Source organism: Sciurus vulgaris (assembly GCF_902686455.1).
Source record: "Sciurus vulgaris genome assembly, chromosome: 8".
In the NCBI taxonomy this organism is placed as follows: domain Eukaryota; kingdom Metazoa; phylum Chordata; class Mammalia; order Rodentia; family Sciuridae; genus Sciurus; species Sciurus vulgaris.
In genome coordinates this window covers 37260234-37287948 of record NC_136468.1, presented here as the reverse complement: position 1 = coordinate 37287948, position 27715 = coordinate 37260234, and the positions used below count along the sequence as shown (strand labels likewise).

The following is a 27715-nucleotide window of genomic DNA, read 5'->3' as shown; positions in this document are numbered from 1 at the left end:
TTGTGTAATAATAAAACTAATAGCAGTCTTGGTTCTTGTTAGAAAGTCCCTGGTGGAGGCAGATATTGGAATTAAACTGCTGACTTGCTCTCATATGACTGTATTGAAATTCCTAGAATTTAGGTGTTTAGAAATTTTGTATCAAATATAATACATGGTCACAAGAAAGAAGCAGACTTGGAGTCAAATGGACTGTGTCTTGATGGAATTTCCACAGCTATACAGGACCCCTGAATTTCTGATTGTAACAGCTAAGGCTCTGTTATATCTTCGTTGAGCAAACAACTTATTATAGACCATTTGAGAAGATAGAGAAAGGCGCCATATTCCATGTTGCCTTACAAAGCTAAGGAATGATACTGGGCAGATCTACACCCAACCCAACAAGACCGTAGACTGGTCTAAGTGCAGTAAGAGGAAACAGTGGGTGAAGTCCAGGTCTATGAAAGCATGGTGTAGATCAGGTTCTAAGTTCTAGGTCACCCTTATGCTAGCCTCATTAACAAGATGATTGAATATCAGCTGCTTTAGGATGTTTGACAAAGATTGATATCACCCTGATAGGCATGGTAAAATGTCAACTCACTCCAGTAAGTCTACCATTTTATCAGCTATCTGGAGGAAGTTGTAAGGCACGTTGTTCTGGTCTTCATCCTCTTTTTCCCCACTCCCCAATGCCCCATTAGCATTCTCTGTTCGGTTATGCCCTACTCTGTGCCAGGAACAGAGGCTGGTTTCCTGGAATGAATGAAGCTTCAGCTCATGACCCCTCAGGTATTGCCCCTTCCAGATCTTATGCTAATGTAATTTTGAACTATTTTTTGTGGAGAGCTCCATAACATATAAATTTTTTCCCCACATAACCTGGAGTCAGTCTTGCCAAATAGACTGAATCCTATAGATCATTAACTGATGTGGTAACAGAATAACAGCCCCTCCAAAAATGTCCTCATCCTCACACGTGGACCTATAGATAAGCTACCTGACATGTCAGAAGAGGTCAGAGGGATGCCATGTGAGGGCTCATCTGTCATTTCTGCCTTTGAAGATGGAGGAACCTATAGAACCAAAAGTTAATAAATTTGTTTCCTCCATGTAGAAGCATCACCTTAAGCTATGACACATTGTGTGTGTGTGTGTGTGTGTGTGTGTGTGTGGTGTGTGGTGTGTGTGGTGTGTGTGTGTGTGGTGTGTGGTGTGTGTGTGTGTGTGTGGTGTGTGTGGTGTGTGTGTGGTGTGTGTGGTGTGTGGTGTGTGTGTGTGTATGTGGTGTGTGGTGTGTGTGTGTATGTGGTGTGTGTGGTGTGTGTGTGTGTGTATGTGGTGTGGTGTGTGTGTGTGTGTGTGTATGTGGGGTGTGGTGTGTGGTGTGTGTGTGTGTGTGTGTGTGTATGCGGTGTGGTGTGTGTGTGTGTGTGTGTGTGTGTGTGTGTGTGTGTTCTATCCACATGGCTCTTCTCTTATGACACTTTGTTCTAACTACACAGAAGGAAGTAATTTTGGAAGTGACAATCAGAAGTAAATTCCATAGTCCTGGTATGATTCTTAATGAAAAACAACTCTGATACTTCAGAAAGTTTTAGACCCTTAAATAGCTAGAATATTAAAATATACAAATGCTTAGTAAATTCTTCATAAATTTCCTCTTACCATTAGCAGACACCCACTTCAGCAAGTCAGATCTCACCAATTTACTCGTCATTTTCCTTAAACTCCCTAATCAGGTAATTTCCATATCATGCTAAGGATCCTTGAATTAATCTGGATTCATCTCTCTTAAATAGTAGGCCTCTGTTCTATCAACTGTAATCTCATGTGAGAAGTTTGGGGTATGGGGGGTGCAACTATTCTATGTATTGGCTGTGGAGACATTGATTACCCATTGTCAAAACTCAGATTTGTGCATTCGAAGGAATAGATTTTACCGTATTTAAGTTATATCTTAATCAATCTGATGTAAAATTTAAAAACATAATAAATATATATGTCACCCAGTTCAAAATCATTTGCTACAGCAGTAACAGAAATTAATAAACCTGACTTCTGGTTGGATTTACTTAAGAAATCAACTGAAGGAGAGCAGAGCCTTAGAGCAGATAGTAGTCAGAGCATTTTTTTTTTTTAAACTGGCTTTCTACCTGTTCTGAACCTACTGTCATGGCAGAGTTAGCATCTCTAACATCTGGAATTCTTGCCTCTACAGCTAGAATTCCTCCTCCACTGCATTAGGTCTTCCTTGAATCCTGAGACACAAGTTCCTCTTTGCTCCTTCAAGCCTCCAGCTGGTAAGGACATCCTTCCCATTCTTTGTTGTCTTTCTCTACCCACCATTCCATAGAAGATACTTGCAGCAGTCAGTATCTCCCCCAAATTCATGTCCACCCAGAACCTCAGAACATGACTATATTTGGAAATAGGATTTTTGCAGATGTAACTAAGGGTCTTAAGATGAAACCCTCTTGTATTTAGGGGTAGGCCATGAATACAATGATTGAAGTTCTCGTAAGAAGGGAGGACACAGAGAGACATGAAGAAGGCCATGTGAAGGCGGAGCCAAAAACTGAAGTGATGCCTCTGCAAGTCATTGAATGCCAAGGAGGCCAGAAGACATGAGAAGCAGAAGAGGGACACAACCAGCATTTTCCTCAGAGCCTTTAGAAGGAACCATGTCTATCAATATCTTGAATTCAGACTTGAATTCAGGTTCGTTAAAGCTGGCTTATTCCAGCTCACAGCTGTCATCTGTTAGCGTCTCTCCCAGATTCCACTTTCATTGATAAAGTTTCAGTATGGTAAAATTGGTCATCATGGGAGCACATACACCACAGAAACCAGCAAACACTACAATCAAGGGCCTTTGTCTTCCCTGGAGACCTGATAATTAAACATTAACTATCACACTGCTGGGTACTATGAAATTTTTGCATTGAACAGTTTAAACTTTGCAATTTACTGCCGACTCTGTAAGCCTACATTCCACTTGACTTGGAAGGTAAAAAGCAAAGATTGATGACTCCAAGTAAAGTAGAAATGCCTTCAAAGTGGGACTAAGATTCAACTTACTGGTTCCACACATTCCTAAACCTCTTATTCCCTCATTGGTGACCCTTGAACCTTCTTTGGAGATCACCTTCCTTTCGAATTTCTTTACTCCTTTTCTTCTTATCCAAATTTAGATTTGACAGAGAAAAAGGGGACACATAATAAGGTAGATGAAAGTGAACTTACCTGAGTGATCTGGATAAATAGGAAGTTAATTTACAGCACAGAGGTCTGGGGTCAACTTCCAATGTCAGACATGGAATTAGAGTCACACATGGACCTTAGGGAAGGTCTCCTAAGTTAGATACAGTTGATACAGGGCTTGACCAGTCTGGGTGATAACCAAATACCTTGGCAGCAATCTCCTCACCACATCAATGCCAGGAGAACAGACCAAAGTTGGACCACCTTAGGCACATTAGAAGTTGCAGCAAAGGACATGAAATCCTCAATGATGACCCAGGTGAAGTGAAAATTATATAATTATGTGTCATCAAAAGACTAACATGGTTTATGTTATGGGAAGGTATTATGGTTTGCATGTGAGGTGTCCCCAAAAAACTCACGTGTGAGACAATGCAAGAAGGTTCAGAGTGAAAATGATTGGGTTGTGAGAGCCTTAAACTGATCAATGAATTAATCCCTGATGGGATTGACAGGCAATTGGAGGCTTATTGTGGCTAGAAGAGGTGGGTCATTGGGGGCATGGCTTTGAGGTATATATATTGTATTTGGCAAGTGGAGATCTCTCTTCCTCCTGATCATCACGTGAGCTACTTCCCTCTGCCATACACTGTGCCATGATGTTCAGCCTCAAACAACCCCGAGGAATGGAGCCTGCTGTCCATGGACTGAGATTTCTGAAACCTTGAGCCCCCAAATAAACTTCCTCCCCTAATATTGTTCTGGTCAGATCTTTTAGTCACAGCAGTGAAAAAACTGATTAATAAGACAGTGTGATTTGATATCCAATGAACACAACAAATTGCTTGGGAACTGCCGATAGACACAAAGCACAAAGCAGATGTTCCTCATTGGTCCTGCTATGAGTTTTTTAAAAGTTGAGTGAAGAGTATGTATGAAAGACTGAGCTTAATAAGAAAAAGTCTTTTTAAAACAGTTGATCAATTTAAGCCCATTCTCACCATCTCCCCATAGCAAAACTGGGTGCATGTAAACTAGATATTTTCAAAATAAGAACAGACAAGTTACTTTTATTTTCTCACGCATTTGCATGTTAATGTACATATATATACCTCCTATCAGTAGAGGGCTATAAATGAACATGTATGTTCACTAGACAGAAGCCCAGAACATCAGACTTGGATAAATCCAGGGAGTGTTGTAGTTTCCTGTGGGAAGTGGGAGAGTTTTCAAGGGAAGAGAGTGAATTTTTGAATGGAGAGTGCTGAGGGAATGTATGGAACTAGACAGGAGATGGGCGTTCAAAGGGTAGAAATGGCTGGCCATTTCTAGAAGGTAAAGAACGGTCACCTGTGAAGTTCCATCCCTGGAAAACCCTACATATCTATACTCCTTAACCTGAGAGATTAAAGAAAAATACCTGGTTAACTAGAACTTTAACCTTAATCTTTTTAGTCCTGTAATTTCTTTCTAAAATGGCCCTAAAGTAGTCTAAAATAGCCACATAGTCTTAGAACAACAGGTATGATAACTTTGTGGAGGATGAAGAAATATAAAGGCCAAGAGGTTGCAAGGATTCAGTGAAATAAGGATGTAACAGATGGAGACAACTATACCTCCAGGATCCCAAAGGTGACAGAAGTGCCTACAGAGAGAACAGTGTGAGAAAGTGTCCCTGAGATGTGAAAAAAATAATCTATAAGACATGTAGATGAGGGACTCTGCAATCCAACTGCTAGCAACCCTCACAGGTGACTGAGGGATGGAAAGGCAGGAAGGGGCCTAACATCTGAAAGCTACAAAACGGCATGGTATCCCAAAACTAATGTGGTTTATATTATGAGTAGGACTACAAGTAATTTTGTTTCCTTTTCCTGTTTTCTAGAGTCATGCAGGCACATACATTCTTTTCATCCAACAATACTTATTAACATATTTATTAACACTGACCAAGTGCTAGGCATTCTTCATCAGGAACAAAAGAGGCAAAATTTAATCCCTGCCTGTGTTTTAAATAACTATCATGTAAAGGCAGGAAAAAAAGAACCTTGAATATTTTTAGCTCTGTGGCCAAATATTTCTCTCTCAAGATATACACACATCACCAGCATTCACATGCACATGTACACACATAAACACACACACACACACACACACACACACACACACACACGGTGTGCTTTTATTCATATAATATTCAACCCATTTATTTTCCCCAACACCCCCTCTTATTATGACTTATTCTTCATTTCACTCAAGTTTATTAGAATTTTCCTAAGTTCTTAAACAAAAAGGCTCAGTATTAAACTCATGCATTAAGTCATTGGCTTTGTTAAATTTAACTGAAATAAAATCATAGAAAACAAATAACTAATCACCTGAATTTCATATTCTATCATATTCACTTATTGTGTGTAGTGTACCATCACCACAACACACATATACAAAGCACACTCCAAGAACATTAAAATTGAGAGAAATGAATATTTCCAATTCAAGTAAATTTGTTAAAATAATTGTTGCAATTGTATATAAATGCTCAGGGTGGTAAAAAGGAATTGTTTATTCAGAATAAAGATATTTTATTTGTCCATTAGGTGGCAGCAAAGTTCTTCCATATTGTTAAGTTTTAAAAGTCTGAACTTTATGTCAAGTTTAACAACCTATACCTCACATACAGAAATAACATTCAACTGTCTCTAACAGAGGAGGCTTCATACACACTGAGACTAGTGGTATATTGAATTTCAAGACTTAGTGATTTGTAGAAGAAACTATCCTTCTGAGTTAAAAAAAAAAAAAAAACTATTAATTCTCAATTAAATCCAAAGATTTAGGGTCAATTACATGTGTTGATGCTAAGTTGGACATTTTCCGTTTTTATGAATTTGGCTCCAATAGGTAGAATTGACCTGGAATCAATAAACATCTACAACACCAAAAATATCAAGCCGTAGCCTTCATCTCTCTTGCCAATCTCCTGTTATCTGAGCAAAATCCTCTGTTCTGTCTACAAAGTTTCTTCTGGACTAGAAATTAAAGCAAGTATATCACCATAAAGTATCATCAATATTACTCTATTGTCTAAAAGTTCATAAACAAAGCAAAGATACCCACTTCCTTCATCTCCAATTTTAGGAGTTTAGAGGACCCGAGTCCATCCCCAAAGTTTAGGTATGAAATCTTCCACTTGACCCCATCTTCATCAATACACTGACTTGTAGCAGAAAGGGACCCAAATGGCAAAAGAAAAGTGCAAGGACCCAAAGCTCCTACAGGGTTACTGCTGCCTGCACAGGGGAAGAAATCCTCAAGCACAGGCAGTATGATCTCCTTGTAATGGCAGATGGAATGAATGCACAGAAAATGTAAGGGTTTCCCACTCAAAGAATAGGTAGACCAGAGGAACAGGCGGCCCCACCCAGGTGTCTAGGTGGGTCCTGGACCAACACAGCTCCTCGGCTCTGAGATGATGTACTTCATGAAAGTTCTTCTCTTAGTCCAATTCCAAGAGGATTTTCCACACTATAGCTGAAGCTCTGGTGTGCAAACTCTACATCCAAAGCTTTTCTCCTCATCATCCCATTCCCACCTTCCCAACCTGAGAACCACTCTTGGCTTTTGAATGCAAAAGAAGAAAAAAAGCCTGATATTTGCACACGACAAACAGAATAGTTAACATACTGTACACAAAGGAGCACTCACCAATACCTATGTCCATGTACCACTGTCAGGAACAAGAGAGGAACACATCCACCACTTAACTACCCCAAGTGAGTTCCAAGTTAGTCAAAACAGAGGAATACCCTAAGCCTTGGACAGTTAGAACATTAGGTCCTCCCTTGAATATCACAGAGGAAGAAACTCAAAGACTTATGCTTTTACAAGGAACCAACTTCCATGGATGTCCTGATTCCAACTTTAACCAAGATTAGCTGCCCCCATGTGTGCCTCTGAAGCAAGAGGGCTCAAGAAAACACTCCAAAAGAATGTCATTGTGCTAACAGCATAATAGAATTATTAGTCAAGCCTTCAACATATTAATTGGTGGAGGAGACACATTTCAGACATAACATAGGCACAGTCTTACTGTCTCTTACTGTCTCTTAAAATAGTCTGATAGTACTTTCTTCTAAGAATCTTCCATCTTGAATCTTTCCTTCTCAGTTAAGTTAGATCTCCTTCCTCAGAACTTCCAAAGTAGTATATACATTACTCTGTCATATTAAAGGATCTGTTTTGTTACTCTTTCTTTTCCTTTTCTCAGTACTTACCACTGTGTCTGGTACATAGTAAATGTGCAGACTCTTTCAACCTTGAGGTTCTATCAAAGTATATGCCAGCTAGCTTGGCTATATTGCAGTACCATTTCACAAGATAGGGAATGCATGATTAGCTAGTTTGGGCATCAAATTTTCATTTTTCATGTTGTTCTAAATGGAAATATCTAGCAGAAAATTGGAAATACAGACATGGGCTCAATAGAGAAACTTAGAGAAAATATGATTTGGTGACTGTACATGATTATTCAAGGAGGTTATATAAATGAGAAGAATAGCATAAAAAACCTCTAAGAAAATACAAACTTTTCAAAGGAGAAAGAATGAAATGTAACTGTCACAGATGTGAAAGGAGATTCAGAGGGAATGGTTTCAGTTTCCATTTATGCTTTTCCACATTGTACTCAAATTTTGTGCTGAGTTTATCAATGTTTACAGAAGCTCAATTCATTATAGCTAAACTATGGAACCAACCTAGGTACCCTTCAATAGATGAATGGATCAAGAAAATGTGGTATTTATGCACAACAAAATATTACTCAGCCTTAAAAAATAATGAAATTATGGCATTTGCTGGTATGGAGCTGGAGAATATCATGCTAAGCTAAATAAGTCAATCCCAAAGAACCAAAGGATGAATGTTTTCTGTGATATGCAGGTGCTAACTCACAATAAGAGGAAGGGCTAGGGAAGAATAGAGGTACTCTGGATTAAACAGAGGGGAGTGATAGGAGGGGGAGGGGGCATGGGGTAAGAAGAATGGTAGAATAAATCGAATTATTACCATCAGTGTAATTCTATGTCATGTATGACCAGAAGAATGAGAAGTCATACTTCATTTATGTATAATGTGTCAAAATGCATTCTATTGTCATGTATAATTAGAACAAACAAAAATTTTTGTGGTGAGTTGTTTTTCCCCTATACTGCCACCAGGGGTCTCCAAAAACTTCTGCACTTTGTCTCCTGGTGGGCTCACCTAGGATTTCTTAGCTGTCATTATAAGGGCTCTCCCTCAGTGACATCTGTTGAGCAAGAACAGGCATCCCATGAGAGTAGTTTATTGAATGCCTGATGATCTTGATTAAGTTGAAGTTCAGATGAGTGACATCAAATGACTTCTTCAAGTAACTCATAGTCTGTGGTTTACTGATCTCCAGGTAGTATCTTCTCACATGATTTGTGAATAAAATATACTCTCCATACCTCAAGAATTGGAATTGGATGCCTGCCAAGGACATACTGGAGTCTGATGTATAGATTGTGTAAAGTTTAATGACACCCCAAAGATCGTTGATCAATAGATTGTTGAAAGTAAATAGACATCGAACAAAATTTTTCCCTTAATACATTTAGAAAAAGCCATGTATCAGGTATTGTATTAGGCACTGGGAACATATTGATTTTCTAAAAATAAAATAAAATCATGTTATCATAGTTCTATTTTTGTCATTCTAGAAATTATCTTTCTACTTTCTAAAAGAAAATAAGAAGAAAGCTGGTTTTCTAAGGAATCCACTGCTAGAATGAGAAATGATTGGGCTGAATGACTTTTTGCTTATCCTAATTATTCCTGAAGATAATACTTCTGTAATGACAACTTAATTGACTTCTAGTAGTTATAATGCAGTTGAGCATGTTTTATATGTGTGTTGTTTGAGGTTAGATTTTAAAAATCTGTACTAACATGAAAATGCTTAATAATACAGAAAAAGTAAAACTAGCAAAATGTCATCCACATATCCTGCCTCAGTCACATTTTGTCATATTTATTTCTTCTATATATGTTTTATTCTGAACCATTATAAAATAAATTATAAAGGATGATGTATCAATTTACTTTAGCATGCATTTCCAGAAAATAAGAGCACTTTCCTACATATTTACAGTACTGTCACTCACCTAACAGAGAATTTCTTAATGTCATCTACTTCATTGTTCATGTTTAAAGACTGTCACTTGCCTCCAAAACATGTTTTCTAGGTTTTATGTCTTTAATTTTCAAACCAAGGTTTAATTAAGAACCATTCATTACCTTTGGTTGTTCTGTGTCCTTTAACCTAAAGCAATTATGTTCACTCTTCCTCTTCCTCCATGGTAGAGATATGTCAAAGAGATATTTTTTTCATGTAGAATATTACATACCCTTGATTTTTCTACTCATTTCTTTATGGTAGTCTTTAAATTGATCCTCTATCACCTGTATTTCTCTAAACTGAAGGTTGAAACTATTGCCTGAATTAGATTTAAACACTTTTAACAGGGCTACTTCATAGGTGATACTGTATATGACATTTGGCATCATATTGGAAAGCATTTAATGTCTGATAACACATTCTTAGTTACAGACAGCATGATTACAGGGTTAAAAGGGAGATGAATTAATCTGTTAGAAGTTACAGTTTTCTTCTTTGGAATCTGCATATAATGTACTTTATGATTTTAGAATTTACAGATTATATCTACAGCCACTGACAGAATAATGTCCCCTCAATGTACCCATGTCCCAATACCCAGCCCCTGTGTACATGTCACCTGACATGAAAAAAGGGAGATTGCAGATATGATTAAGATTAATGACCTTGAGATGGAGAAGTTATCCTGGATTATCCTGGTGGATCCCCGAAAAGCAGAGAACCTTTCCCAGCTGTAGTTAGAAAAAGCTCTGTGATGGTGGAATCAGGGTCAGAGAGATGTTAAGCTGCTGACTTTGGACATAGAGCAAGGGATACATAAGCCAAAGAAGTCAAGAAGTCTGCAGGAGCTGAAGAAGGTAAAGAAACATATTCTCCCCTGGGAACTTCAGAAAGAAATACTTATTGCTGATGCCTGGATTTTAGCCCATTGAAACCCCTCTATGACTTCTGACCTACCAAATCATAATATAATATATTTGCATTTATTCAAGCCATCAAACTTGAAGTCATTTATTATAGTAGCAACAGAAAACAAATATGCCTACCATAATCAATTATCACGGAATGTAAGCATGTGTGCATGTGTGTGTGTTTTACATCGCTCATAAATCAACCAGGTGCTCTTGAGGCTATGCCTGGCCTATTGTATTGAAGTATGAACAAAATTATGTCCTATCAGTAACTCAGTAGTCACTGTGGGATTATTTCTACTAGTTTAGATGTAATAGAATGGTATTTTCTGTTTTTTTAAGTACTCTTTGCCTTGACTATCAATAGGGCTTTGTCATATGAAAACAGAAACAAAAAGGTTTCCCAGAAAGTATTCCTTTCTGGAAAGTATTATCACTTTTAGTAAAAGAATATGGGTTATTTGGAAAATTCCCATCATAGAACAGAACATTTAGAAACTTTCTGAATGCTGTTTTCTTCCTTTCAATTCCTTACTTTGTTTCAGAAGACAAAATAAGGGGTAGGCAAATGATAGGGTATTAAAAAATATTAAATAAAAGCACTATGGCTAGTATCCCCTTCAAAGCTTTCAGTATTATCACACTATGTAAGTTTATTACATCATTGTAGAAATGTTGCATTTTCTGAATAATGAATTTCCCAACAACTAATTTTATTGGCATTCCCTCCCCAAACTACTTCCTATCTTTCTTTATATTATTAAGATAACCTGATAAGTTGATATCAACAACTGTGATGGAGTAAGGACTTCTGAAGATCCTATTCTCCATAAGAGCAATGACACTGGCAAAAATTATCACAGTCAACTCTTCTTGAACTGTAGAAATTAATCAAGTGTAGGACTCCAGGGGAAACATACTGAACAAAAGCAGTTGAATCTTGATATGAAAAACAAGCTGTGTGGTGTTCTAACTTGTCCTCCTCTCAAACCTAGCTCTGTGATAACCTTAAAAATCAACAGCCTGCAATAACAGTGAAAATCTGCGGCCTGGAAACCATTAGAAGAGGAAATGTAACTATACATCCTTTTAAGTTCCATTCCTAGAGAACTAACTAGCAGAACTCTCTGGTGGTAACCTGGAGTATCCACTCACAAGGCTGTCTTTATTTAATGGGCCTCAAAGTCAACCCATTTTGAACAGCCTTGCTCCCAGAGGATCTGTTGAAAATAATCAGACACAATTGTTGAACATGATGGCTGCCTGCAGTGGGAAAAGACAGTTGGTAGAAACAATAAGCTAACAAAAAAAGCTTAAAAGAAAATCTTGAGAATAAGATGTTCACTGTTGGCTCTAAAAAGCTCTGCTGTATTTCTGGTACTCTAGAAGGTCACATGCAAACATGATTCTATGTGAATACTCAGGACAGACCTGAGTAAGCTATAAGTTTTCACTACCACCTAACCTCAAGGCTCTGTGCAACTGGGAAGTGAAAGCTATAGCAGAGTTGAAGATTGTCTCTGTGGTGAAGACATGTTCTGTCACACACAACTCCTCAGCAGACTGGGGGATATACTGCTTTTAGGAATTTAAGAAAATCTCCGCTCAGTGATCAGCTGATCTCTAAGATAACCAAGTATAAACATCAATGTTCACATATTACTAAGAATATAAATATTACAGAATTGAGTCAGAAAGGGCATTAAACAAACATCAACGACCACAAACAGCAAAAGCAAAAACCTTTGTGGGAGGGGAAGATATGATTTCTGGATCTGCCACATTATTTAAAATGCCCAGTTCTCATCTAAAATTATGATACATGGAAAGAATCAAACAGTAATAACCAATATATGGGTAGGGTGTGGGGGAAGTCATGAAAAAATTGTCCTGGGGAAGTCCTGATATAGTTGAACATTATTGGCCAAAATTTTAAATTGTACACTTTAAAGATGTTAAAGAGAAAGTATAATATATCTAAAGAAGGAACAAAAAGAAAAAAAATGTATCGCCAAGTAGAGAATATAGAAAAAGAAGTAGAAATTATTAAAGAGAGAAATTCTGGGATTGGCAAATACAATGACCAAAAAGGAGAATTCACTAGAGGGATTGAACAGTAGATTTAAGGAGGTAGAAGGAGTCAGACAACATGAGGATAGGTAATTCAAGATTATGTAGTCTGGGGTTACATAAAGAAAAAGGAATGAAAAAAAATGAACAGAGACACAAAGACCTTCAGTGCACCATCATGCATACATACAAACATAAACATGCTGCATTCTTCAGAATAGACCATCTGTTCCTTCATCAAACAAGTCTCAACATATGTAAAAGTACTGAAATCACACAAAGTGTGTTCTTCAACTGCAGTGAATGAAATTAAAAATCAGTTACAGAAAGGAATTTGGAAAATCCACAAATATGTAGAAATTAAACAATACATTTGTGAATAATCAAAGAATTTACCTGACTGGGCATGGGGCTGTTTAGGCCTACAGCTGACTGCTAGTGATGAGTTGAAGGTCAAGGTCAATATTAGGCAAGACCAAGGAAGTGTGGCTGTGTTCAATTCTGATATTCCTTAGACCTGTCTTAGTAGACAAATGTTTATTGAACTTTTAGATAACTTTTAATCCTATTATAATCAAACCTTATGAATCTCTAGGTTTAGTAATCATTACTACCCTATGCATCTGTTCAGTAAGGCAGATCTCTCAAGGTCTTGTAAGAGAATGTGTTCACACCCTCTGTGCCTTGGCTATGCTGTTTTTATCATTTTGATTGCCTGTTGTCATATTTCTCTGCCTACCTGAATTTCATATGACTTCATGCATATGTGATGTTTTGCAAACCATAAAACAATAAAAATATGTATGCGATGTTTTATGAAATATGAATTATACTTACTGGAATTCTCACTTTTTTCAAGGAAGATTTACCGATTTGCTTATTCTTCACTTTTCTGTATTTTTTACCTGCCTGTGTTCCTTCAGTTATTCTGAATTTTGTGTTAATCATTCAGTGTTTTTTTAGAGTATTTATTATCCATGTATATATCCTGAAATAATAAATTGTTATGTTGTGTATTTTTAACTTCACATAAGAGAAATCATATGTATTTATTCTTCTATAGTACTTTTCTCTTTCTTCTTAACATCAAGGGTCTGTTAATTTGAACAGATGTTATATGTATGCTTCAAAACCCAAACAATAAAAATCAATATGTAATAAACTGAAAAGCTTTTCTTTCTTATTACAGCCTCCCTATGTATTCCTCTGAATTCGCCCCATAGGTAGTCACTCTTATTAGTTTCTCTTGAATCTTTTGAACATAAATGAACACAACTGTATTCTTTCTTCCCTCATTTTTTTAAAAGGGTACATATCCTATCACATATAGGTCTACCTACATCCTCACAGAAAGCACCTTCTCATCCTTTCTCATAACTGCATAGCATCCCTTGGTGTGCATTTACTATAGTTTCTATGAGTAGTCCTCTATTAAGGAACATTTGGAAATGCTCTCCTCTTTGACTAACACATTGTTCAGGTAATATCATATGTCCTTGCTAACGTGTTCCTCTATTTCTGTAGGATAAACTATAGGATAATGAGGAGAAAAAAATGTCGCCCTAATTTGCAATTCTGATATTGGTACAATACATTTTTTCCCCACGTTTACAGATATTTGTCTAGCTTTCTGTGGAACACAGATGTTTGTGTTCTTTGCACATTTTTCTCTTGGATTACTGATACTTTTAAAAATCAATCTTAGCTTATTAATTCTGAGTAATTATTTTCTCTTCTGATTTGACATTTCTCCTTTGACTTTGTTTGCATCACAAAAAAAAAAAATTAAAGTAATTGGTTTTACCACTTCTAGAGTAGTTTTGAAGCAGTTGGAAAAGATTCTCCTAATCCAAATCTACAAAGAGATTCATTCATGTGTTTTCTTCTTGTACTTAAATGATTTCATTTTAATCTTTGAGTTTATATCAGTGTATGGTAAAAGGAATGGATAATTTTCTACATGGAGCTACCTAATTACCCCAATCAAACATTATATATAATTTAATCAATGTTGGTGCACAGAGCTGTATAATCATTTTGAATGTTGAATTCCAATATGAGAATATAGTAAGTTATTTATCTTTTCCATTGATAATGGGAATTTTGGTTATTTCCAGTGTTTTGCTATAATGAGTAGAGTTGACATAAACATTCTGTATGTGCCTTATTTTTTAATGTCTATAGTACTTACTATTTGTTACTTATGCCTTGCATTAATTAAATAATTAATTAGTATTTAACTGTGTTCTATTTTTTACCTATTCTTTTCCCACTAAGACTTGAGCAAAAGGAGATACATCTTTGTACTACTTGCCACATTGACTAGGAGAGGAAATGAGGTTGAATTAACTTGAATGGAATTAGTATCTTGATGATGACAGAGAAATGTAACCTGAAAATAACAAATTATTTCCTGTTGACTCACCAAAATCAGAATCAATAAGATGAAAAAAAAATTCTACATGTCTTAGACCATATGCATAGGTCTTTATTTTCTAAGGTCACAGAGGGACAAAATCTTAACCAAAGCAAGCAAATCAATTAATTCATCTGCCTTTAATACTCTTGGACTTTCTCATGTACATATGAACATTGATACTACTTCTGTGATCCATCAGAACCAGATGAAATATAATGGAAAATTTGTTGCGCAATTTAGTTTTTCACAGATCCAAAGAGAACATGTTGGCCTTATTTGGCATATCTTTCACATCATTATTTTGACTAATCCATGTGTTTAAATGATAAGCTTCTAGAAGTTGCTACATCCTCTTAGCGGCAGAAACGAATGTTTTGTCTCTAAAAATGCATTCCTGGCTAGGATTTTATCCAGGGATTAAAAGCCTGAGTTTTAAGTGAATGGAATCTACATCTCTTTCAGAACTATAATTGATTTTCCTTCTTACCCAACTATCACAGCAAGAGCTACACAAAAATAGTCACCAGTAGGCTGATGCCATCCCTTTTTAGGACTGATTCAACTTTTGAAAAATAAATTAGTAGCTTTTGATCACACTGAGGCTCACCAGAGACTCATATTTATATTACAGTTAAGAGGCAATCTTAAAAGTACAACATTTTCATTAACCATAACATATTGAGCTCCCAGGAAATGGGACAACATGGAAAGGCAGTTTTAAAAATGAGATCTCTCTAATTTTTAAAGTAAAAAAAAATTATGTTGATAATTTAGTGAACTAGAAGAATGATTTTGTCACCAAGTAAAATTACTATTTTACTATAAGTAGTACATCCCTTTAAGACAAGGTTTTGTGATTTTAATTAATAAAGGATTTAAAGTTTGTGAGCTCTGCATCTTGTAGAAATAGCACATTCAAGTCAACTTTTGTTTTCTGTACTAATGCACTGTACCGATTCCCTACTGAAAAAAATCATGTATAATATAATTCAGAAAATCAATTTCTATAATAGTTAAAATACTCTGATTCAATATTATTTATTTTATTAATAAATAATTTATTTAATTTGCAGGGTTCTCATGGTTCTTTATTCACAGAACATTTCCACAGTCATTTTGATTTTTGAGTAAACATTCAAGTCTATTACTTATTTCTAAAAGGTATCATTCTACCTAGGGAACCTACTGCCATAGACGATAATTTCACAAATACCATCCAACACTGCATTTGTCCACAAATGAAATGTTTGCTTTAAGATGATGTGAAATTCTCCATTCCAAAATACACAGAAATTCCCAGCCAATTACCTTGATAAATTCAAATGCTATAATGTCTCATACTTTTATTTTATAATCTTGTTTTTTAATCACATTTTGTCAGAGAGAGTATTAAGTATATACTCAACATCATTGCTAATATTTATCATCTACTTATGGGAAAAACAGACTTCATCCTTTCTTCCTGCTATTTAAAGCATTTCTAAATGATTTATGTTGTGCTCTGGATTTAAGTTAAAAATAAATCTTAATATATTTATTATTGTGCTATAGTTTGTTGATCAAAACAAACATAAAATTTTGCATCTAGAGTAGAAAATGAGTATTTTGTGCCACTATTTGCCTGATTGTAAAGGATCAAACACCACATGACTCCTTAGTTTAATGAGCAAACTTGGTTAATCACAGATCATTCCCAGCACTTTTTTCAAACTTGAATTTGCAAAAAAAGAAGCCTCATTTGTCTAGTTATGGAAGATATGTAACCATGTCTTCCATGACATGGGAGAAACTATTCTGAGATAATAAATCTGGAATGCTGAGAAAGAATGAGAGAGAGTGTGTGTGAGAGAGAGAGAGAGTTCAAATCTCTCTTTAGTAATCCTTAAAGGAAATTCCAACCTTCTCTCATTGTCACATGAAGCTAAAAAAAAAAAAAAAAAAAAGAATCCTCAACTGATTTAAACCAGTTCAGAGTTCCTTAAATAGGTATTTAAATTGAAGACAGAAGATAAACACAGAGACTCAACTTGTTGCTAATAAATAAAAAATGAGGCTACAGGATAGAGATGCCAAGATTCAACTGACAAGTGCGGTAGACTGTATTTTCTAAATATGGCCACAAAAATGTCTCCTATACTACATTCTTACTTACTATATGGTATTAACACTCTTCCTATTGCATAGCAAGGTCTGTGTCCCTTGGTCCTAAGTAAACACTTTAACCAAAAGCGTTTAAAGAAAGTGATGCCATGAGATTTATGAGGCTAGTTCAGAAAAATGCCATGCACACCTATCTTACTTTCCTGGGAGGTCCACTCCTGGAACCCAGCTGCCACCCTATGAGGAAATTAAAACTGACCCATAGCATGGCATCTGAGTCCCAAGAATGGACAAAATAACCCTTGGAAAGGTCATATGTGGATGCTCTTGTTGATAGTCCTAGTCAACATCTACTGTCAACTTAGATAAGTGAAGACACATTTCCAAATAATTCTAGCCCCCAACAATTGAGTCACTCCCAGACTTCAAGTCTTCCACTTAAAACTTCAGATATCATGAAACAGAAACAAGTCTCTCCTATGTCTAGAATCCCACAACTTTCCCAAGGTTCAGTAAATGATTTGGTAGTATGATCCACAGAATTCAGAAAATGTTATGATTATGTTTTATGATAATGAAAGAATACAGATTAATATCAGCAAAGAAAAAAGGTGTATGGCAGAATCAGGAAGAAATCAGGCATAAGTATCCAGGTATCTTCTCCCACTGAAGGGGTGTGAACAGCACTTAATTCTTCCAGCAAAGATGTGTGACACATGAAGTATTGGCAACCAGGGAAGCTCACCTGAGCCTTAATGTCCAAGAAGTCATTCACATGAGTATGGAGTACCTATATGGTCAAACTCAGTCTCTACCCATTCAAACTCATAAAGCGTGACCCAAGGTCATCACCATAAACCAAATTATGAGTATAAACTATCTGGTGTGTCCTAACTCTCTTACAGATAAGATAATCTAAGGGTTTGGAGTTTAGCTTTTAGGAGTCAGTTAAGAGCCCATCGTTTATTGTGCAGGGTTTAAACATCCCAGATCTATTGAGCTAACTCTCTACTGTATACAACACTAGTTCAGAAAATACCACAAACTTCTACTTTGCTCTCTGAATATGTACTCTTTGAATCCAGATATGATATTATGAGTAAATTCAATTTGGTCCAGGAAAAAACACATGCAAAGACCATAAACAGAAATTCTTGCTGAAATCCTAGTCGAAAATCAGTAAACAGATATGTGAAGATACTACTAGATGATCCTGACCACCAGGCAGATGATGAAGTCGTTCCAGCCTTTAAGACATCTAGCTAAAGCCCCACACATCATGGGACATGACTGCCCCATTGTGCTGTGTTCTGATTCCTCCCCCATCCAGTTTCTAAGACTACTCATTTGGCTGTTTTATGCCACAAACTTTGGGGTGGTTTGTAATAAAGCAGTAGTTGCTACAACATCCTTTGAGTACTAGAAGTAGGGTGAGGCCAAACAAACAAACATATGGCATTGGCATTTGACAGAAGTGAGAAGAAGCTAAGTGATTTCTAGCAGAGAGTTTTCGGAAGCTAAAAGGACTCAAGGAGACTATCAACGAAGGCTTAAAGCAAAGTATGGAACATGCTACTGGAAGCAAGGAAAAGAAGCAATTGTTAGTTATATGGTGGCATGAAGTTTGCCATAACTGTTGTCTGTAGTAATCTAGAAAATAGAAAATGTGCTTAAAACGTGGTATTGCAGAATATTGAAAGTCAGATGGCTTATTTTTCCTGTCTATAGTACAATGTGAAAGGAGAGATGACCTAAATAATGCACTGTTAAAAATGAAGGTTCTGAGATAAACCTGTTTCTCTTGCCCAACATTACAATATGGCCAAAGATTTTTAAATTAAGAATTAAGAAATGACTCCTGATAAAGACTAAACCCAAGACAATAGTTAAAAGCATATGTTAAGAAGTCAGCAATATCTAACATAGTGACTCATTTGTAACATTTCAGATAGAGCACCCCTTTCAGATCGTAAGTGTACCACATAGAAAATTCATGTTTAGAAGAAAGCATTTCTAAGAATATTAAATGTGGTAGAAATGGAAGTCTTACACGGGAAACACAATATAAAAAAGGATAATCTTAAAGAGATTTGTGGGGTTGCCTTCAATCTAATAGAATGGTTTATATATTAATACATAAGAAACTCACAAGAAGCCGAATAATGAACATAATTGACACTTCTTATTACTTTCTGTTTAAAATAGTCTAACCACTAGTGTGCCACATAGAAATTCATGTTTAAAAGAACACTTTCTAAGAATATTAAATGTGGTAGCCATGAAACTCTCACACTGGAAACACAAGATTAAAAAGGATATTCTCAAATAGATGTGTGGGGTTGCCTTCAATCTAAAAGAATGGTTTATATACTAATACATAAGAAACTCATAAGTAGCCAAACAATGGACATAATTGACACTTATTATTATTTTCTGTTTATAATAATCTAACCATTAGCCCTTCTGTGGACTCCTCATTCTAGGAAATTGGACAAGTACCTAAAAAATCAATGTACTCCATTCCAATCATAACTAACTTCTGCCCCCACAAATAACAATTATCCTGATTTTTATGGTAACTGTAACTTTTTTTTTTTTTTAGTTTAATCATTCAAATGTGCATCCCTGGATACTATAATTTGGTCTTATCCTTACTCATCTTAAATAATGGATGTGTTGTCTTAAATCTCTTACTTTACAGGTTCTCCCTCCATCATCTTCTTTTTCTTGTAAAATTTCCATTGAAAAACCAGGATCATCTGATCTGTAGAGTTTCTCACAGTCCGAATTTTGCTGATTAGGCATTTTTGGTTCCGTTCAATACGTTCTTGCATCCATGATATTTCCTGCCAACTGGCAGTTGGATATGAAGATTGGAACAGATTCAGGTGTTATCCCTTTGGTAGCCCTTCAAGAGGTATTTGGCACATAATGTCTGGTTGTCTCTCTTTTTTATGATACCAATAGTTGGTGATACTCTCTTTTTTATGATACCAATAGTTGGTGATAGTTTTTTTTAACGCATTAAGAATTATGAAATGTTAATATTCTATCACTTATTTATTGGTTGGAATACTTTAGACACATTTTATTTCTAATATTCCATTATATGTAATACAGTTCAGACCAGGAAGGCAGGATAAATGGTTAATCCTTGGTTCTTTTCCTCTATTTTACATGTACTTTGTGTGTGTGTGTGTGTGTGTGTGGTATTGGGGATTGATCCCAGGGTTGCTCTACCCCTGGGATACCCGCCCCCATCCTTTTCTTTCTTTATTATTTTTATTTTTTTTAAATTTTGTTAATTTGCCCAGATAGGCCTCAAACTTGCCTTCCTCCTGCCTCAGCATCTCTAGTAGCTGAAATTACAGGTGTGTACCACTGCACCCAGATAAGTTTTTTTAATTTGTTGGTTCCTATCATTCTCTGAAGATGGTCCATGTAGTTAATTTTAATATTATTATGAATTCATAGATTTAAACATATTTCATAAATTTCAATCCACCATATTTGTTATATTACTTTTGACATGATACCAGTAGTTTTAAATAGCTTTTTTGCTCTCGTCACAAATATCCTAGGCCCGTTTTAAACATTTCTTATTCTAGACCTGTGATCAGCCATTTTTTTAAGAAGCTCCGAGTTTCTTTTACTGAGAAATGCTATTTCAAGATCACAATAAGACACCAGAGATATTTATCACTACTGGATTAGTCACTGTATCCCTTTTCTGGGAATAGAGTTAGTAAATTCAGATAGATAGATAAATAGAGTGAGGAGGTAGCAATTTAGACAGAATTAAATTGAGAACTATTTCAGTTTTAGGGTTTTAGTTTTACCTCTTCTACTTTTCTCTCTACGTAGGGTTCAGTTTCGAAAAGTTACAGGAAGTGATAAAATTAGACTATCCTCTATTTTATTTCATATTACATGCATAACAGCAGATTTAAAATATTAATATTAACCACCAATATGAACATTAGAAATATATTCAATTTTTATATGCTTTTCTCCCACTTTGTTTATATTAGCTCTATAGTATCAGGTTATAGAGTTAATATACATTACACTCACTCCATGTTCTGTATTAGTTCTTGTTCCATCTTAGTTCCATGGAAATTAGTATAATTTAATGCTTACCTCTTCATATTAATATATCTTGGTTGTCTGAAGATCATTCTTTTTTCTTCAGAAGGAGTTCATGGGAATAATATTTCCCAAGTCTTTACATGTTGATAAAACTTGTGTCTTATACTCAAAAGTCACTTCACATATAATGCTTGGTTCAGAGTATCTATCTTTCCTGAATGTCTTATTTTATCCTATTTTCTTCTGATCTAGAGAACTGCTATAGAAAATTTTGGTAATTTTCTTTTTTATAAATCATATGCTTTAAAAAATCTAGATAACAAAAGGGATTCTCTCTCCTTCAATCTCCCATAATTTTATTAAACTCTAATAAACTATGTTGATTTTCTGAGTTGATATTTTCAGGTATGGAATGTAACTCTCAATATCTAGTTTTAAATTTTTTTAATTCAGGTAAGTTTTGGTAGATTATGGTTTGGGATATGTTTTTGTTCTTGTTCTTTTGGTTTGATATTCTTCTGGGTCTCCTAAAATCCACAAGTTCCAGTTTTATAGTCTGTTTTCGATATTTGTTAATTTCTCTGGAATACTTTCTTTTTCTTTAAAAAATGTTTTTTTATCCTCTGTTATCCTTAAGCATTATCAGTTTTTGACTCTTGCATTTTTTTACTTTATTCTTCATTTATCTCCTTTTCCTCTTCATTTTGAATTCTTTCCTGTGTTCTATCACCACAGTTTTGAGTTCTTCTGATTCTGATGTGTGTGGTTTGTTATAATGTTTTCATGTTTCTTGTTTTAAAATAATAGCTCACTGTTTTGTTCTTTTGGAGATATCATTCTGATGCTCTCTCTGTATAGTGATGTTTTTCTGTTCCTTTTCTTTTTTCTTATGGTAACTTTGAATGGAATTTGACCCTGAAAATTTTCTGTAAACTTTTGCAATGAGGCAAGGTTTAGAAAATCTCATGCAGCTTTAGAGAGCTCAATCTCCCTTGTTCTTAGGAAGCGTTAAAAAATATAGCAGCACTTTGGGGATTTCCTGATGCAAATCCTGTCTAGCTGTGGAGCATGTGAAGTGTGGTCAGTGTGACTGAGGAGAAGTTTAAATTATTAATTGTATTTAAATATTCTAGTTAAAAATCAACCACATCAGTCCATGGCTATCATTCTTGGATGCTGCTTCTCTAGACTACCATTTTCCATTGCCTTTTCTCCCCCTCATACTCAATGTTGATTTCTCTGGAAGCAGTTTCTTACTTTGGGACCCTGACCTAGAGGGTCAGTTTTGAGATGGCACAAATTCCATTCAAAGGTGGTTAGTATTAACATTTTAAATCTGCAGCCCTTCATTTCTTATGTGCTCAACTGCCATCATAAAAATGGCCTGAAATGCTTTCTAGTAAATGCCTGGAAGAGAACATTTCAGTTCTCCTGTTCATCAGACACCACCCTTACTTCTTTTCCTCCCTGCCACAAATTTTGTTTTGTTTTGTTTTGGTATACATGTGTGTCTTGTGCCTGTTGGTGGTTTGTCCTCAACTCTGTGTTTTGGCATTTATGGAACAGCTTGTCACCTCGTTTTCTTGTAAAAGTTGTCCCTGAACATTTTTTGGTTTTGCTAGTAGTTGATCTTTTTTAATTTTGAGTGTAGATAGTCAGAAAGATTGAAAATTACACTTTTCCTGTCTCCTTGAAATGCTTTAAATAACAAATTCTTAAAATAAGTTTTTATATTAAGGAAAATATCATACTAATGATGTGTTTTTGTCAACCATTTCGATGCTGCGACCGAAAGACCTCTCAAGAACAATTTTAGAGGAGGAGAAGTTTATTTGTGATTCATAGTTCAGAAGTCTCAGTCCTTAGATGGACGACTCCATTGCTCTAGGCCTGAGATGATGCAGGACATCATGGAAGAGTGTGGTGAAGAAGAGCAGATCAGGACATGGCCACCAAAAAGCAGAGACAGCTCTGCTCAACAAGGACAAAATGTAAACCCCAAAGTAAAGTCCAAAGTGGCCCATCTCCTCCAGCCACACCCCACCCGCCTACAGTTTACCACCCAGTTAATCTCTATCAGTGGATTAAAGATTAACAAACTATTTAGGTTAAGGCACTCATAATCCAATGATTTCACCCTGTAAGCTTTCTTATAGTGTCTCACACATAAGTTTTTGGTGGACACTCAATATCTAAACCATAACATCATGGAATACATTTAAAAAGAAGAAATCACCATGAATATACTGATCAAAGCCTACTCCTGACATTTTAGTATATTTCCTCCATGTTCATTTCCTATACATGGCATTTTGCATAGTTTTTAAGCCTGCTGTATATACAATTCTGTGTTCTGATTTGTTCCTATAACATTATAATTGTTTGCTATTACAAAAATTCTTAAGTATTGTTCAGTAGCTCTGCTAATTCTATCATGTGGCTTACCCATTATTTACCTAGTCAAACCTCAATTTGGTCAAAATGATAACTAATGGTTTACTCTGAGATATGTTTGGTACCTGTTTTCCATTGAAATACCCCTGCAGGATAACTGTGGTTTTATCCAAGCTGCTAATGTGTAATAATAGCTGTACCAGGCTCACATTGGAGATCCTGTGACAAGTGTTAATAAGTGATTGCCTCTCCAAAGAGGCCTCGTGGGACCACATTAGTAATTGAAGAAAAGGCGTCATCATCTTTTTCCTGAAATCTTATTACTTCAACTAATGTAGAAAATTTTTCAATAATTCTCTTTTCTTGGTATTCATAGTATGTTTACTCTGTGTGTGGAGATATATATATGTATTTATAATCATCTGTTATCTTCAGTCGAGGTGTTTCTTTTGGTCACCAAACTCAAACCAAATGACCTTGCAAAATCAGTAGTACATATGAAACTAAAACCATGAGGTTTCTCAATGAGAGGTCATTCTCCTCTTCTGTTTCCTTTAGAAAACAGGTGTAGGATGTGAGTTACACCTACCATATTAACCGCCAGATTCCTAAAAGATAGTAGAATGGAATCCTAATAGATTTCTTTTCCTCCCTCTCTTCCAGAATCAATCAAGTTCAATATTTCCTACTTCTTTAGTATCATAGGTAACTCCCTCGCACTCCATACCCATTGCCACTGCCTTACCTTGGCCCTCATCATATTTCACGTGGTTTTGGGCCATAATCACCTAATCAATCTTCTCTTCTTTAGATCTGTCCTATTTATCTGTTACTCGTACTCCTCCCAACAAAAGAACACGTGCAAATTTTTGCACAAGTAAGCTTTCTAAAGGGTAAATTATTTTGAAAAATGTTCAGTAGTTCTCCGGTGTCCAGAATTTTGTCCCCTTATTTACTAAGCTTCTTTCTTATTTCTTTATAATATTGGAAACAGAAGTAAATGTCTTTTGGGGATTTTTAGAAAAATCTCGTCACTCCCTCTCTGTGAGATGCCCTACCTGTCAGTTTAAGCTTCATTCTGTGTTGTCCTCCATGCTTCTGAAATGGCACAAGCTCTGACTAACTGGGTCAGAGGTCCACATTTACCATGCTAAGACAAAAACAGTCTTTCTTTTGGAGGGGTTGGAAACCCACTCTAGACCTTTTGCTTAAACTAAGGGGATATCAACTCATGAGCTGAGACTGCTTTTATGAGATGTCTGCGAGTGCATAAAAACAAACAAAAATGAGTTTGCAAAGGGGGATAACTAAAGTTGATGTTGGCAGAATATCAAGATGAGAGTCCGCATGATATCAGAGAGAGTTGTTCTCTTGGCTCCAGATGTTATGAAGTGCCTGGTTCGAGTCACAAATGAACTCAGCTGCCTGGGTCTTGAATTTTGCAAGGCATCTATGTATTCTTAAAATGAATACCATGTTTTATGTTACTATTAAATTAGGTGAAGAGGGTTCTTACTTCTTACAATCGAATGAGTTTTAATTAAGACACTGTTCATCCTCCAAGACTCAGCCAAGAGATACCCTTCTCTAAAGATTTTACAAACCCCAACACCACCCTCTCCCTGCCTTCACTGACACATTCATCTACCTGTAACACTTCATTATTTTTACATGCCTGCCACCCCAAACTAATCTGTAAGCAATCAAAGAATGAAGGAAATGTCTTACATATGTTTTTATCTCTCTAATGTCTATTACAGTGCAGGGTACGTATATGTTTAACACATTTCCTTCATCAGAGACTGTAATTTGATAACCTACAGACTGAATTTAACCTGAATAAATATTATGTTTGGCCCACATAAAGATCTTTTTAGTGTGTGTCCATGTGTGTAAAATCTATTATTTTTACTTACTTTTTAAAGATGAAGATCTTAAGAACATTCCTTAGTATTATCTGATATTTTGATTTCCTCTCTACGTGATAGGAATATCAGAGTTGGTTATTTATTAGGCTGATGCTTTCATTTTTGTGGAGGAGCCAAATTCAACTTTGACCAAAGCACTCTGGTAGGCACCAAGGGAGAAATATGAAGTAATATCAGTCTCCACAGCTCCACCAATAATATGCTTTCCAAACTCATCGATGATCTTCTTGTTAAATCCAGTGCACATTTGACCCTTCTCGACAATTCACACTGTTTGCTAATTCCTTGAATTCCATTTCTGCTTATTGGAATTTGACTCCTCTTTTTCCTCTTTCCTTTTGACTAGCCTTCATCTTTTGTTTGTGCCTTTCTTGTTCTACATTGTTCAATTGTTGTCTTTGATATTTTTCTCTTCGTTTTTCTATCTCTCAAGCTGTGCTTCTTTCTAGCCATAGTTTTTAATTATTTATTTATGTAAATAATGTTGACTCCTAAACCACCATTTCAGTTCATATTTCATCTCTTAGCTTTATATTTGGTTACTTCATTTTAATATCCCAATTTCCAAACCATACCTTTTATCTTAACACCCTTTGCCTTACACACACACACACACAAAGCATGACTAAACAAAACCCTTTCCTTCATCCTACAGTTTCTCTATTCTTGAGCCCTCCACAAAGGTGATCATGCTAAAACCATTTGCACTTTTTTTATTCATTCCTGTCATCAGCTACATCCAGTCATCAAACTGTGCCAGTTCTACCTCCTTAATATCTCTACATCCTAACACTTGAATAACTGAATTAGGACTTGTAATCTAATTTTCCTAGTCAACACTTACCTACCTCAATGTTGTTTCCTGTAAGTTATTTATAAATAATACATAAATAATTTCCCATAATTGACAGATTGACTCCAGATGGAAATCACTAAATTTCAGCATCTGCCCTTGACAACGTTACCCACACAACGGAAGCTGGGAGGGCTGGGAAGGAAGAAAGGGAGAGAAGCAGAATTTGATGATTAGAAAGAAGGGTTTCCCGGTCATCTGTGCTACTCCATGAAAGGACACAAAATTTATGTTACAATATTTGTGTGATATCTTATTTAAGCTGCTTACTGGACACTTTCTACCTGTTAAGCCTCCCTGAATGAAGAGAATTGCTTTGTCATAGCCAGACCTCATGTTCATGAGAGCTAAGCAAAATATGCAAGGGCTCAAACTTCTCCGGATGATTGGGAAAGAGATAAGAAAATTTTACTTCAACTGAGTGAAAAGAAAAAAAAAATCACTATCCACTTTGGTAATTCAATTTTTAGTTAATAATAGGATAAGAGAAACTTGTGTATTATAAATCAATGCTTTGTTGGACGAAATAATGTCTGAGTTTCATTCCAGACTCAACAATCTGATGATATTTATTGCAACTGCTCCTGAACAGGGTATAGAATAGGTCCAGCTCTGGGACTCCAATGTTGCTGCGAAACCTGTGAAACTCGGTTTCAGAGAAGCAAGGGAAATGAGAGCCCCCTTGCAGTATTTCACATAGTAGGACAGAGGACAAGCCTCTACTTTCAAAGGTATGACGCAACCTGCTTCTGAAGAGATTCACATCATCCTCACTTTGGAATAATCGGATGCTAAGAAAACGAATCTTATTAACCATCTTCATTGGCATCAAAGATTCAAGATAAGGTCCCTTGCCAGTGTTTGGGACTTTGGAGAAAAGCATTTGAGAAAAGGTCATTTCCACAACTCAACAGTGAAATCGGAGTCTAATCCCATCACTGGAATCCCTAACATCTCCGCAATCTCCTTTTCCTCTCTCCCCTGAAAATAAACCAAGTTAGTATAGGGATAACTGCTCCTTTTGACCCAAGTCAAGGGTCCCCTACAAACAGGTACAAACTGCCAAAATGGAAAGCGCTCATCTGAGGCCAGCGGCGGGAGGGCCCGGGGTCTGCACACGTGCGCGGCAGGTCAGGGGAGACCCGGTGCGGGTTACTGAGCTCACCCGCAGGGCGCCGCCCCGGACGCGGCCCCGCCCCTCACCTTGCCCGCAAGGCGCTCGGGCAGCGAAGGTGCGTGCGGCGCTCGGTGATTGGCGGCGGCCCGGCGCTGCCCCGTTGCCATTGGCTGCCTGCTCCTCTTTGTTCCCGGTCCCCGCCGCAGGCCGACTGCAGCGGACTGGGCGGCGGAAGTTCGACGGCGCCGGGTGAGTGGCTGCGGTAGCGGCGCCGGAGTCCCGGCACATCCCCCCAGGGCCCGCAGTATAGCGGAGGCCAGCCAAGCCTGGGCGTGAGATCCCGGACAGGAGGAAGGAACCCGTCTGACACACCAACATGGACCTGGAAACCAAAATGAAGAAGGTAAGAGGGCGCCGGCGGCGACAGCGGTCGCCTCACCTGCGCCGCCGGT

The 27715-nt window shown here is 36.6% G+C and overlaps 2 protein-coding genes across 2 annotated transcripts in view; one reads left to right on the top strand and one right to left on the bottom strand.

Annotated features, from left to right (window-relative positions):
• Positions 1 to 1008: 1008 nt before the first annotated feature.
• Positions 1009 to 27641, bottom strand: LOC306667773 (uncharacterized protein; the record flags this gene model as incomplete). Its single annotated transcript, XM_079150538.1, has 2 exons — positions 1009 to 1058; positions 27350 to 27641. The coding sequence occupies 2 exons, from the start codon at positions 27639 to 27641 to the stop codon at positions 1024 to 1026; spliced, it is 327 nt and encodes a 108-aa protein (XP_079006664.1). The 3' UTR covers positions 1009 to 1023.
• TES (testin LIM domain protein) overlaps positions 27527 to 27715 on the top strand; it is a 40601-nt gene continuing 40412 nt past the window's right edge. Inside the window, exon 1 of the mRNA XM_079150523.1 lies at positions 27527 to 27666. Within this exon, the coding sequence (XP_079006649.1) occupies positions 27640 to 27666 (27 nt within the window). The 5' untranslated portion in view covers positions 27527 to 27639. The remainder of the gene's footprint in view (positions 27667 to 27715) is intronic.